This window comes from Sinohyriopsis cumingii, chromosome 16 (genome assembly GCF_028554795.1).
Source record: "Sinohyriopsis cumingii isolate HCF-2022 chromosome 16, ASM2855479v2, whole genome shotgun sequence".
Classification (NCBI taxonomy): domain Eukaryota; kingdom Metazoa; phylum Mollusca; class Bivalvia; order Unionida; family Unionidae; genus Sinohyriopsis; species Sinohyriopsis cumingii.
In genome coordinates, this window is record NC_142976.1 from 71,524,468 (window position 1) to 71,539,085 (window position 14,618).

The window sequence follows — 14,618 nt, forward strand, 5'->3', positions numbered from 1 at the left end:
TTGTAGGTCGATGTGGTAGGTCTGTTTGCAACATAATGTAAGCGTCTGTTAGTTAAGCAAATATACTGCTACGTACAGAACAATGCACATGCGTGTGATGCATTTTATACTAAATCTCACAACAGAATAATTTCGTCTTTGGATAAGACGAATAATGCAAATAAACGAGTCCCTGCATAAACTATAATTTCAGTTTACTTCTGGGCATTATTCTAATTGCTTTAGAAAGATATCCAACAAAGGCAAGTAACTGCGACTTCAGTATCTAGAAAAACATTTTGAAACGGCGATTGACTATGATTCAACATTTTGAAATGATTTCTTAACCACTAATGCTTATTGCATCCAACTGATGTCAACTCACGTCGATTTTACTTTCACGTTGGATAAGTTTGGCTTATTGCTATATAAAAGTATCTTCATAAAAGTTCTATATTTAGATTTGATTAAAGTAAAGAAGTTATTTCCCCTACCCCATAAATGCTGTGTATCTGTACAATACCTCGTCACAAATATCCTCATTTCTACAACCTTATGCACAACTCGTCACTTCAGATGATCTAAAAAGTCACGAGCTGATACGAAAGAATTAGAAAGAAGTTTTAAAAACAGTTTAATTAGGAAGATGTCGTTTGCGTTTTGTGGGTTTACCTCCATTTTACGGCACATGACAGACTCTACATGGCGACCAATGTATTTTTAGTGGAGAAATTACCGGGGAAAATGCTTGGAAGAATCACATACCTACGGAAAGCTACTGGCAATTTTTCTTACATACCCATGCTAGCTAATTCGAAACTCGAATCGACACGGACAGAGGTGAGATGCCAGTGATCTCTAAAGGCAAGTGCCTTAGACCACTCTGTTACCCGGGGCCCCAAGGAAGAAGCGGTGCTGCGTAATCGTAGTGTAGTATTATTCACCTTTATCTATACGTTTGTCCTCATTCCGAACCGTAACACTTATACCAGTCAGTTTATTGACCTCAAACTTGCAATATGGTCCTATTTTGGGATGAGGGTGTGTATTGCAATGAACCTGGGTAATCTCCGACCTACTTTCCTGCATTCATGCAACATTCTGTAAAAAAATGTCATTTTACTAACTTTTCGCACGTTGTCAACAAGTTCCTCTGTGGCTGTATCTTCCGATGAGCGTGTGTCGCACATTAAAACTGGGTCACAATTACCTCTTTGATAAAGCTGATCAACAATAATCGTGTCTGGCCCCTAATTTCAGTATCAATTCACCTACTGCTATCATAGTTACAATGTGTGTGTGTGTGTGTGTGTGTGTGTGTGAGAGAGAGAGAGAGAGAGAGAGAGAAATGAGTGTGTGTGTTTTCATTAAAGATGTTTCATGCACCAAAACTAGGTTAGTCTGGCCTACATTTTATGGCTTTTGTATAGATCGTGTCCTGCAGGCTCGTGTCATAGAACAGAAGTATTTTGTGAGCATCCTGATCGTTACTAAATATATTTAGCAGATCTTCAGATCAGTTGCAAGCAGTGCCAAAATAATTTGTGCTTTTAAAGCAAGTTTATATTTTGCTAAAGAAACAAACGAAAACTGACTAATTTATCTGCCATCTTAAAATATTAGTTCTCTGAAAAAGTGACACGAAATTGATGAACTGTTAGTTCCACCAAATATATTAATAAAAAAATAAATCAATTACTAACACCGAAACCATTTCCACTAGCACATCCTCTCCACTTGATGAAGTAAATTTATCTCAGTTTAACTTTGTAGAGAAGAAAACTAGCACAGCCAAATCAACTAGAGCACGTGAAACTTCTACTTAGGGGACAAAGAACGGTCACAGATATTGACAACAATGTAACGTGAGTATACAGTCTCTCTGCAATCAATATGTTTAAAAAATTTACTCCTGTAAACGTTTCCTCTTGTTCTTTTTTCTAGAACATACCTGTCTTTTCATCCTGATGGTACTTCCTAGTTGTTTTTAATAAGACGAAGATGCCAATATATTGGCACATTTAATGCCGAACGCATGTTCTCGCGGGTCGTTTTAAAACAGGATATAAAAAATTGAACGCTCGTTGTTAATATAAAGTAAGTTCTTAAATTTTAAGTTTCACCATTTCTATATATGTCGTTGTATATTCAACGTACAAATATATAGAATTGAAACATAGATGGCAAAAGATATATCTTTTGATTTTTATTTCATTTTAGCCTTGGTGGACTTATTTCATTTATTTATTTTACAGTGATGTGGATAATGTACTGAAGATATATACTTATAAAATGGATCCAACCTTTAGATATTCATCCAAGATAATAGTAACATTGACTGTTGCTTTACTATGTATATACCAGGTGAGTTGATAATTAACTCTTTCACCTTTGATCAGTTGAACTTGTTTTAACTTTTAATGGAAGTAAACTTCACTTTCCGGGTCACTAACAGAGTTAAATAATCTACAGTATTAAAATGAAAGTGTGTACAGTAATTTAGAAACGTGTTAATCAAAGAATTAATTGCATACGCTGTTTTTATACAGAAGTTAGAGAAATCTCCAGACTGTGAATTTTGCCTTCGATCTGAATACTAGAGTTAGATTCATTCTGACTTCATTTCATCGTAGTGAAGACAAGCCTAGGGTAGGTGAATTACAAATCATACAGTAAATAATAATAATAAAAAAATACACGATGTGCTTTCTATGCTATAAGGTAAATGTATTTTTAATTGTTCCATACGTAGCATTAAAGCCTTGCTGCAAAATTAATAACATGTTTTATGTTCTTCTGTGTAGGTAGCGATTACCTGGATATTTTATACAAAAGACGTGGTCAAGAGCGGTAAAGAGTTCATCAAATCGTTTGGTTTAAGTAATGACGATCTACTTATTTCTCTAGTTGATGTTGTTGCAGGTACGAGATTAAAAGGTGTGCATGGCAAACAGTTGAAAGAGAAAAAAAATGGAGACAAAAAATAACGTGTCCTATGTAATATCAAACATTAAAATGACGAAAGACTGAAAGGACGAAACATAAAATTGGACTAATTTATAAAGGGACATTTGTTAACATAAAAAGCCCAAAACTTTAAAAAGTAATCATTGAACAAATATAAAAAAACGACTGGTTAGCGAGCTATTTGGGTCTCAGTAATTCTCACAATTGTCTGTGTATCAATCTAATAATTGCAAGGGTAAGATTTTGATTGTTTAGCGCATCCTGATGCCTGTAAATTCAAGTAGGCATTTTTCAATATTTCATTATCTTTTGATGTTTTATTTATTAAATAACTTTTAGACAACGTGTTTGTATAATATATTATGTCTTCAAATGAGTTGCCATCGGCACCATGAAAATATTTATAATAATTTCTTATATTGAATGATAGTAAAGATTTTATATAATTTTCACCAAAATTTTTTTTTGTAAACTTCGAACATGAAAGATTATTTTTGGGATGAATAGTAATTGCAGAGCTAGGTTTAGTTTTTGATGGAAAGTGTTTTCAATTATTCGCATTCTGTTATATTTCTCTCAGTAACATGCTAACGGGGAGCGGACTGGGCGCCCTTTGGGCTATCATCGTCGCTCCGGGCGCCATTTACCCTTAGTACGCCACTGATTTTTCTTTGCATGAAACAAAATTACAAGAAACAATGGAAATAATGAAAAACATTTTTGTACAAACGATTTAGCCTGTAAAAATGAATACATATCATGCCAACTCAGTATCACCTGTTTTGTAAGAAAAAGTACAACCCACCCACCGAAAAAATATCCACACACTCCCCACAACAACAAATAAAACCCATTAAAATATAGAAGAAAATATAACTCTGTGCAAAATCAGTGGCTGCGTAAGTTTTACATTTTGTTCTTCCATCAAGTATCTTCTGTCAGGCTCAGAAAACATTCCACGGATCCTCAGAGCAAATTCTTTTTTAGCGTCGTCTGCCACTGGCCTGGTTTTGTCTGGCTTGGTGACCATGGTCAATGTAACTGGGATCCTTTTGAATTATCGAGCAGACATCAAGAGGCTTTACAAGGGAGACTACTCTAAATTCTTGGTCAAAAAGGAGAACAATAGTGCATCGTCTGTAGTGGTAAGTGATAATCGGGTATATTTACAAAAACCTTTAATTTATAATGCAGCTAAATGAGCACTTAGAATGAGGAAACAAATAAGGAAACAAACAACGTATGATGTGCAGTATGATTTTCTTTGTTATTGCAGTCTTTTATTATTCAAGTTCCAACGTAATTCCTACACACTTTGCGAGTGACAGAGAAAAATCTAAGAGTTGAAAGGATCGCTATTATCATAATTTTCCTCCTTTTCATTTCTTCTTGTATATTATTATTATTATTATTATTATTATTATTATTATTATTATTATTTTCAGTCACGAAACCTAACCTATTCCGGATCACAAATTGCATATATGTTATGGGGTAAGAACTAACAAATTGATCACCTTCATTTTATTCAATCATTGTTTTTATCTTTCAACTCAGTGAACAAACATTTTGATCATGTACTGCCAGAAAAATTTTTGAGGGAATGCGATTTATATTACACATTTTGACTGTATATTTTAAGGATTTTCTATTATTTGCTTTTATATTTTATTTTGGATATATTGCTATTATCTCTATCTTTTGTATTTTAAGTACATTATTTTAAACACAAATACATGCATACATTTATGTAAACAATATGTACAATCAAGACGTTCCGGTTTCTATTTTATTTTTACGAGAACAAGAGATTGCGAGATTTTTGGAACACGAAACATTTAATTTATAAAGTAAAAGATATTTACGAGAGAGATACAGTTGGGAAAAAAAGCCTGGCAGATATGAAGTTCAGTTCTTAAAACAATTTAAAATCATTCATGGGTATAAACTCCATACCTCATAAAAATGACTTGCCATTGCCACTTGTTGTCTGAGTCAGAAGTTACTTATTTCATCTGATCGTAATATTGTCACTACCAATGACTTACTTTTAATATAAATGATGACTTCTATTGCAGGATTTATAATTCTATATGCTGCTTTTACCATCCTTGGAGTAATTGTGGCAGTTTTTCTCGTTTTACCCATAACTGGAAAGCTGAATGGTGATTTTCTTAGCCCGATCAAGGCCATACTGTAAGTGCATGGAACTTTCAGTGTATGAACTTACATTATTTCTCTAATGATAAAGATCGTGGTTGATGATAAATCCATTCCCCTTAAATTCCAATATTTTGGTACGTTGTTTTGTTTCTTTTTGTATAAAGATCGCCTCCTATTTTTTAAAACTGGTCGCTGGCTATGGCCTGCATTTCGAACCAGCCTCCAAGCTATAATCCAAATCCAAGGAAGGTGTGATAAAAGTGTATTGAAATAAAATTAACGTAAAATACTTTAACACTACGGTAAATCTAGGGTGCGGACAGACATACAGACGCGAACACGGATGCCAAAGTGATTGTTATTTCGAGGCTCCGCCAATGTGGTTTCCACAAACATTTACAAGGTGACAACAGCCACCAGTCTTATTGCAGGATAAATACTTTACAGCTGTTAGTAGTAAATGGGGGCACCCTAGCGACAATGGGAATTAGCATTACAAGACCCCTTGGGCAACTCTAGCGACAATGGAAATTTAACATGGCGAAAAATCGTGGGTTAATATACGTACAAGGGGAATTAACATGGGAAAAAACTGTGGGCCGATATACGTACAAGGGGAATTTAACATGGGGAATAGATCGTGGGACTGTCTAGGGACAATGGGAAATTTAACATTACGGAAACCCCTGGGGGATATAGCCTCAAGGGAATTTAACATATGGAAATTGAACATGGTGGGTCTGTATAGCGTCAAGGGGAATTGAACATGGTGGGATTGTCTAGGGACAATGATGGTAGAGGGTCAAACACAACAGAGACAGAAACATACATACACTAGTACAAGCGTGAGATTTATATATAAAGCATTACCAAGACCTGAAATCTATCAGGGGTGTTCAAAAATTTGCATAATTGTAATGATGCTATAAATAGCTATAATCAAGGAAATGCTCAACGACAAAATGGATGTGACTAAAAGTAACGTTAAAATGACGAAATTGTCCCAGAATTTAAAGGAAAATAAACATATCCCCGAAAATTAAGTTACAATGGTTTAGACTAAAATGGATAAAATTAGTAACTACTTACAATATCAACTTCTGTGACGATCGTGGATAAATACCTATGTATCTATAATCAGCTGAAATTCCTATGAAATCCCACTATCTATTTATAGCTCCAACTTGTGGGTTTTTCCTTTGGAAAATCCCACTATCTTTTTATAGCCTCAGCTTGAGTGACGTTCCTGTTTATGAATTCTAGTATATATGTATAGCTACAAAATGTGGAAATCCCCAAGTCGATATTTATAGTCTCAAAATTTCCAGCGTCAGTGACGTCACTGTACTGAACACTAGGGGATAAATGGCAACAGTGTTGCAAGTGGCTGACCTGAATACGCGCTACTGTAGGTAGGTAGGTAGAGTGTATCTGATAGGGATAAAGTGAGTTTTATAGGGACAAACAGAGACCAATACACACACACACACACACACAACATACGCGCGCAGACTCACACACACACACACACACACAGGGAAGAGGAAAAAACAAACCCCAAAATATACTATCCACACTCGGGAGGAAGAAAAAAAAACAACCAAATATACGATCTACACAACGTACGCGAACAAACACACACACACACACACACACAACATACGCGCGCAGACCCACACACACACACACACACACACACACACACACACACAGAGGGAAGAGGAAAAAACAAACCCCAAATATACTATCCACACTCGGGAGGAAGAAAAAAAAAACAACCAAATATACGATCTACACAACGTACGCGAACACACACACATACACACACACACACACAAACACACACACACAGAGGGAAGAGGAAAAAACAAACCCCAAATATACTATCAACACAGAAGGGAGATAATACAAACCCCAAATAAACTATCCACACAAACGTACGCGAACGCATACAAACCCGAAATATACTATCAACACAGAAGGGAGATAATACAAACCCCAAATAAACTATCCACACAAACGTACGCGAACGCATACAAACCCCAAATATACTATCAACACAGAAGGGAGATAATACAAACCCCAAATAAACTATCCACACAAACGTACGCGAACGCATACAAACCCGAAATATACTATCAACACAGAAGGGAGATAATACAAACCCCAAATAAACTATCCACACAAACGTACGCGAACGCATACAAACCCCAAATATACTATCAACACAGAAGGAGATAATACAAACTCCAAATAAACTATCCACAAAAACGTACGCGAACGCTTACAAACCCAAAATATACTATCCACACAACGTCGCTAACGCATACAAACTCCAAATATGCTATCCACACTCGGGAGGAAGAAGAAAAAACAACCAAATATACGATCTACACAACGTACGCGAACACACACACACACAGAGGGAAGAGGAAAAAACAAACCCCAAATATACTATCAACACAGAAGGGAGATAATACAAACCCCAAATAAACTATCCACACAAACGTACGCGAACGCATACAAATCCCAAATACACTATCAACACAGAAGGGAGATAATACAAACCCCAAATAAACTATCCACACAAACGTACGCGAACGCATACAAACCCCAAATACACTATCAACACAGAAGGGAGATAATACAATCCCCAAATAAACTATCCACACAAACGTACGCGAACGCATACAAACCCCAAATATACTATCCACACAACGTCGCTAACGCATACAAACCGCAAATATACTATCCACACTCGGGAGGAAGAAGAAGAAAAACAACCAAATATGCGATCTACACAACGTACGCGAACACACACACACACAAACACACACGCACACCACAGAGGGAAGAAGAGGAAAACATTATACACTATCCACACGCAGTGAAGAAATAACCCTTTATATATATACTATCAACAGAGAGTGAAGAAAATAACACATTATATTCCATCAACACAGAGTGAAGAAGAAAAAGTTTTTTGAAAGCACCTAAGCCCTCACCTGCAATGACCAACTCTGCCAAACACCTACACCCCACCCACCCCCACTCCCAACACTACAAAACCCATTTAACCCGTTATTTTATGGCATCAGTGTGTGATTTAGGAAACATCAAGACACAAAATGATGGACGAATAGACTGACTATTGTTTACGGACTTGCATGCCTAAAGAGCGTGCGTGAAGGAAAACATCCTTCCATTTCAATTCTAACTAAAACATGATCCAGAGGGATAGAGAGAGGTGAAAGAGCACAATTTCATAAAGTGTGAGTAAAAACAAAACACGCCATCCTTATTATACAATGTCAAGACCAAGAGACACTTACGTTTTCTTTCTGGTCTATTCTCTTTTAGAAGGTAGTATGAAATTTCACATCAGGGCCAACGCATCGGCTCACATTGTCAATTTTTCCATTTCCATGTTTTTACTGGCACAAGTTCTTCATCATCTTCAATTTCTTCTTCTTCTGAATCCCTCTTCTCTGTTTCGTCTTGTTTTTGTTTCTTCTCTTTTCTCGTAGGGCACTCTGAATTCCAGTGTCCTTTCTCCTGACAACGATATTAGGTATCTTGACTTTTGTCTCTCTTTCTTAGACGAAGCAGGTATTCTGGAGACAAATACCCATTTACCTTTGCAGATATAGCAAACTTCATTAGCACTTACACACTTTCGTATGACTCTCATCAAATCAACGATCTAAAGAGTAAGTTTTGTTGCCACTTTCGCATGTGAATTATGCTTTCGTACGACTTTTAGCAAATATTTGACCAGCAGGTCGATCTGTGCTGACTCTTCCATCTTCTTGATCGTTTGAGAGCGGAATAAATACTCTGACGCTAAGACACTCTCCTTATATACATGGACCTGCTGCGTATGAAACCTAGTCAAATGTAATTTTGCAATAAGATGAAACGATTTCATTGAGGAAGTAAAAAGCAATGATGTACCGTATCGCCTCACACAAAACCTGAAGTTTTAGTTCAAATCCGTGTCAGCGATTTCGAAGACGACATAACTGAGCTTTAATCAATGCTCTCCAATTATGCCACAAAACCACGAGTCCTGATTCACGCCAAAAGAAATTTCGTTCGGTCCATAAAAAATAGTATCACATCTGAGAAACGCAAAAACGAACTTCCAGAAAACTGAGAACGACGGCTTACACCTACAACGTAAATGTGTGAGTTCAAGTAGTGCGTAAAACTTAGTCAAATTAGATTTTTATAGTCAAGACGAAACGATCTCTTTTCGAACAAGAAAGCAGACACCAAGCGACAATGGCGATCCGTGTCACACAACACTTTTCAAAATGTATATTATCAGAGGTTTGTTCTAGCGATCTGCACGGTTAAATTAAATGTTGATGTATTTTGCAATAAGACGGACACAATTTCCATGGAATCGCCCATGGTACGATTGTTCGTGCATTAGTTTAATTTTTAAAAATATTTTTTTTATATAAATCGCCTATAGGATAGACCCAGTAAAGCATGGCCATTCTCGTCACTGTCTGAATAGCTACTCAAGTCAATTCGAAGCGAACGCGGTAAGAAAATAAGTATAGCCAATGAAATGGCTTACAACGGGTGATGCATTGTTTTCTTCTAGGGCTGTGTGGCATAATAATCCCTATGTTCTTGCGTTGTTACCATTACAGTGCAGACAGACTGAAATGTGAACTTACAAGCCCTCTTTGTGTGTGTTGTACCGTTTCCTCTTACCACATCAAAATGCTGAGCGTCACAGTATTGGTTCGCGTTTTCAAGCTGACCATTTTTTTATATCTCACTTAAACATTTCGACATAAACACTCACATCGGTAGAGTCAGAACAGACGTGTTACAGTATTGAGGGGCATGTTATCTTTTCTTTTTCAAACTAATAAATTTGGGGTTTGTATGAAGTAAAGAACCGAAAGTACAGTGAAACTCAAGGATGATGACCCAATCTGTCTGTCTATTGATGCGTGTATTTACTTAAGAAGAAATATGACCTCTAAAACACAAAAAGATACGGCAAGCATGATTAGATTAAACACACCGATGTTTTCCTTCACGCCCGTGTAATTTAGAGTTTCAATCGTCTTTGAAGACAAACTTGGTCTCCTTTTGTAGGGCTTGAAATAATAAAAAAAACTGAAAAATCTTAAGCACTTTGCTATAGATAATTTCATCAACAGACCAAACAACATAAATACCGTTACAACAATAGAAAGCCTTAAATCTTCTATCAAAAAGAAATGCATGAAAAAAATTAAAGATTAACGATAACTAACCAAAGAAACCGAATTTAACAAAGGCAATGACATGTGAAGAAATGCCTCTCACTTTGGAAAGGTAGGCGAATGTACTCTGTCATGCACCGTCAACTTGAAAAAAATTATAAACAGAGAGAAACCTGAATTCAAAATTCAGTTGTTTCTTTTTCTTCAAAATTATTTCGTTTCTTTTTTCTTTTTTTTTTTTTTGGAACAAATCTAAGCACTAATATAGAGTGGAAAAGGGAAAATGCACATACAAGCTTTGATATTTCTGAAAAAAGGAGGGGATATTCCTAACGTTCATAACCACCTATATATGCTTGGACTTGTCTGTGTCTTATCCACAAAACAAGATATACATATTTCTGGTCAAGCTGCAAGTGTGTGCGTGTTTTTGAAAATGGTAAAAATTGGATATACAATTTTCTCGTGACACTTATAAAGTGAAGAGTCTGTGCAAGTGTCAAAAGCCAAAGTCATATAAGTTTTGTATTTTGTACGGCTTGTAAAGATTTCTACTTTAGAAAATGTGAAGTATCACAAGTTATTATCACAAACAGAAGTGGAACATAGGGGCTTGCAAGAAAGAAAATAACCCAGACAGTTGGTGTCATCAAGAGTGCTAGAGACGGTACCCGAACTTGCTTGCCTGCTTACTTGAATTAAAGTGATTTTCGCTCTAATGGAGCATGTATCACTGGTTTAATAACGCACCGCGTGATTTTTAATTACTCCTGGGGAAGGAAAGAGAGCCTCATCCACCAGGCTTTTATGTACTCACAGACTATTTTTAAATTTAGCCACTCAGGTGTAGGACTAACTAGTCCTTAACAACCTGACTGAAAGACTTTAAACATGAGTGGGAATTGTCTCACCACACACTCATTTTTCTGTCCGAGCGTGGTAAAGGAGGAAAAAGGTGCTCAGCAAGACAGCCATGGATGTTAAGTACTCACCAAAACGCTAGCCCGTACTTATTTCAAATCAAGTCCCGTTTTTGCTAATGGACAATAAAAGGTACCAATAATGTGTTAACCACCTGTGCAATTAGTTCAAATCTAACGAGTCTGTTAAATTTCCTACTTCCTAACATATCTGTCTAATATTAGTACTTAGTGTACATAAAAATAGCCATACTGATCTTATTTTAAATTATTATGTCTAAGCGACATATACCAGTTTGGTCACTGTTAGGTTTAAAAAGTTAAGTTTGTTGTGGTGTTCCAATGGGTCAAGTTTGTTTCGAGAATAGTTTAGTCAAGGAGGGATACCAAGCCAAATATGGTTCCCTATTTAATAAAAAGCAATCTTTTGGAGCCCTAAAAAAAAGTCTGTTTTTTCTGTTAGAAGGTAACACGTCTCTCTTTTGCTTTCACGTTCTTTCCCGCACTCCTAGTCTCATGATTCTTGATATCAGGAAATGCGTAGCCATGATGGGCGGTAATGTAAGCAGCGGTTTCTACCAGTTGACTGAGGGGGTATCCAGTGTAGGCTTGTCTGTAGAATTGGGGAAGAACTCTGACCCCTAATCCCCATTGAGAAGGTCTTGGTTTAAAGGTGTCTAGAGATTTGTAGGCAACGTATTGTATGGCTGTAATAAACTGCCCTGCTTTGTTGACGTCATACAATGCTTGATCTAGCCCCATTTCGGTGTACGTCTCAACGAGGGTCAGCGTCCCCCTCCTCCTCAATCGCCTCAATTTCCTCTTCTGGTTCTGATACTAATTCTTCAGTTGAGGTAGATAGTTTCAAATCCGCTGCTATGGTGTCTGTCGCTGTTATTGTTGTTGTAGTTGTTCTTTCAGCTGAGATTGCCTGTAGTATCGGAGTGAGAAAAGAACGTAGTGCCTCCGATAATTACATTTGAGTTTGCCATACCGTTTGTGGAACATAATTGGACCTTTGTTTTGCCACCACTCTTTCCGGGACGGGTTGTTTGTTAGGTATAGTCGGCTGTTGACTAGCTGTTATTTGTGTTCTCGAGGTGGGTGGAGTGCTAACTGGCTAGGTCTGCATTTCTTGCTCCCGCTACTGTTGCGTATATTTCTTCCCTCCACACCGAGTTCTGGACCTAATTCTTTAAATTTCGTTGTACCCGAACTTACATTATCCATATTATCACCAACAAAAGAAAACAAAACGCACAGACCTAAAAGAAACACTCATTCACTTTTTACAGAACATTACTATTTTTAAAATTTTGATAAGCGACGGAAACGAACAACTTAGAGTCACACTTTCTAACCAAGATAAAGAAATCATGTGCTGATAGACTCACTTCTGTATTTTTTCTTCTAACTGACTAACGTATCATAGGCAATGGAATGTGATTTCTTTTCGAGAGTATGGGGTAGCCCTGAAATTTTTTTTGGGAAGTTGAAGCTATGGCGATCGCTTAGGTTATAAGATGACGGCCTCCTCTGACGACAGGCTTTCTCACAGGATAAGGTCTGCTTCTTCGGAAAGAGAAGAAGAACTCTTTGGTGTCGATAAAACTGTTAACAAAGCCTCTGCCAGGTTCATGCTGCTGCTGCTGTTGCTGCTCTCTCTGCTGTTTATGAAGTCTGTACTTCTCCGTCCATTCTTCTTTCTCCTTCTTGAATTCCTCCTTGAAGAGCTCTTCTTTCAGGTCTTCAGTGACTTTCAACATTATGATATTGTCTATCTCTTCAGGTCTCGGTATCAGACTTGTCATGACCCTATGCAAATTCACATAGGCTTCGTTCAACTTGGCTTATCTTGAGCACATCTTCGTAGGAAGATGAGTCGACAATGGATGGACAGACTGGAGACACAACACAACACAACAATTTTGAATTCAAAATTGTCGACTCATTGTGAATTCAAAATCGTTGTGTTGTGTTGTGTCTCCAGTCTGTCCATCCATTGTCGACTCATCTTCCTACGAAGATGTGCTCAAGATAAGCCAAGTTGAACGAAGCCTATGTGAATTTGCATAGGGTCATGACAAGTCTGATACCGAGACCTGAAGAGATAGACAATATCATAATGTTGAAAGTCACTGAAGACCTGAAAGAAGAGCTCTTCAAGGAGGAATTCAAGAAGGAGAAAGAAGAATGGACGGAGAAGTACAGACTTCATAAACAGCAGAGAGAGCAGCAACAGCAGCAGCAGCATGAACCTGGCAGAGGCTTTGTTAACAGTTTTATCGACACCAAAGAGTTCTTCTTCTCTTTCCGAAGAAGCAGACCTTATCCTGTGAGAAAGCCTGTCGTCAGAGGAGGCCGTCATCTTATAACCTAAGCGATCGCCATAGCTTCAACTTCCCAAAAAAAATTTCAGGGCTACCCCATACTCTCGAAAAGAAATCACATTCCATTGCCTATGATACGTTAGTCAGTTAGAAGAAAAAATACAGAAGTGAGTCTATCAGCACATGATTTCTTTATCTTGGTTAGAAAGTGTGACTCTAAGTTGTTCGTTTCCGTCGCTTATCAAAATTTTAAAAATAGTAATGTTCTGTAAAAAGTGAATGAGTGTTTCTTTTAGGTCTGTGCGTTTTGTTTTCTTTTGTTGGTGATAATATGGATAATGTAAGTTCGGGTACAACGAAATTTAAAGAATTAGGTCCAGAACTCGGTGTGGAGGGAAGAAATATACGCAACAGTAGCGGGAGCAAGAAATGCAGACCTAGCCAGTTAGCACTCCACCCACCTCGAGAACACAAATAACAGCTAGTCAACAGCCGACTATACCTAACAAACAACCCGTCCCGGAAAGAGTGGTGGCAAAACAAAGGTCCAATTATGTTCCACAAACGGTATGGCAAACTCAAATGTAATTATCGGAGGCACTACGTTCTTTTCTCACTCCGATACTACAGGCAATCTCAGCTGAAAGAACAACTACAACAACAATAACAGCGACAGACACCATAGCAGCGGATTTGAAACTATCTACCTCAACTGAAGAATTAGTATCAGAACCAGAAGAGGAAATTGAGGCGATTGAGGAGGAGGGGGACGCTGACCCTCGTTGAGACGTACACCGAAATGGGGCTAGATCAAGCATTGTATGACGTCAACATAGCAGGGCAGTTTATTACAGCCATACAATACGTTGCCTACAAATCTCTAGACACCTTTAAACCAAGACCTTCTCAATGGGGATTAGGGGTCAGAGTTCTTCCCCAATTCTACAGACAAGCCTACACTGGATACCCCCTCAGTCAACTGGTAGAAACCGCTGCTTACATTACCGCCCATCATGGCTACGCATTTC

The 14,618-nt window shown here is 37.5% G+C and overlaps 1 protein-coding gene across 4 annotated transcripts in view; it reads left to right on the top strand.

Annotated features, from left to right (window-relative positions):
* The window catches only part of LOC149780753 (stimulated by retinoic acid gene 6 protein-like), a 205,759-nt gene that overhangs the window by 154,648 nt on the left and 36,493 nt on the right, over positions 1-14,618 (top strand). For 2 of the 4 annotated variants that reach the window (XM_089937825.1, XM_089937828.1), the window contains 6 exons: positions 1,753-1,844; positions 2,235-2,343; positions 2,784-2,916; positions 3,934-4,091; positions 4,392-4,440; positions 5,025-5,142. In XM_089937825.1, coding sequence (XP_089793951.1) covers positions 1,753-1,844; positions 2,235-2,343; positions 2,784-2,916; positions 3,934-4,091; positions 4,392-4,440; positions 5,025-5,142 — 659 coding nt within the window. The remainder of the gene's footprint in view (positions 1-1,752; positions 1,845-2,234; positions 2,344-2,783; positions 2,917-3,933; positions 4,092-4,391; positions 4,441-5,024; positions 5,143-14,618) is intronic. The other 2 variants (XM_089937826.1, XM_089937827.1) reach the window with 2 other exon arrangements.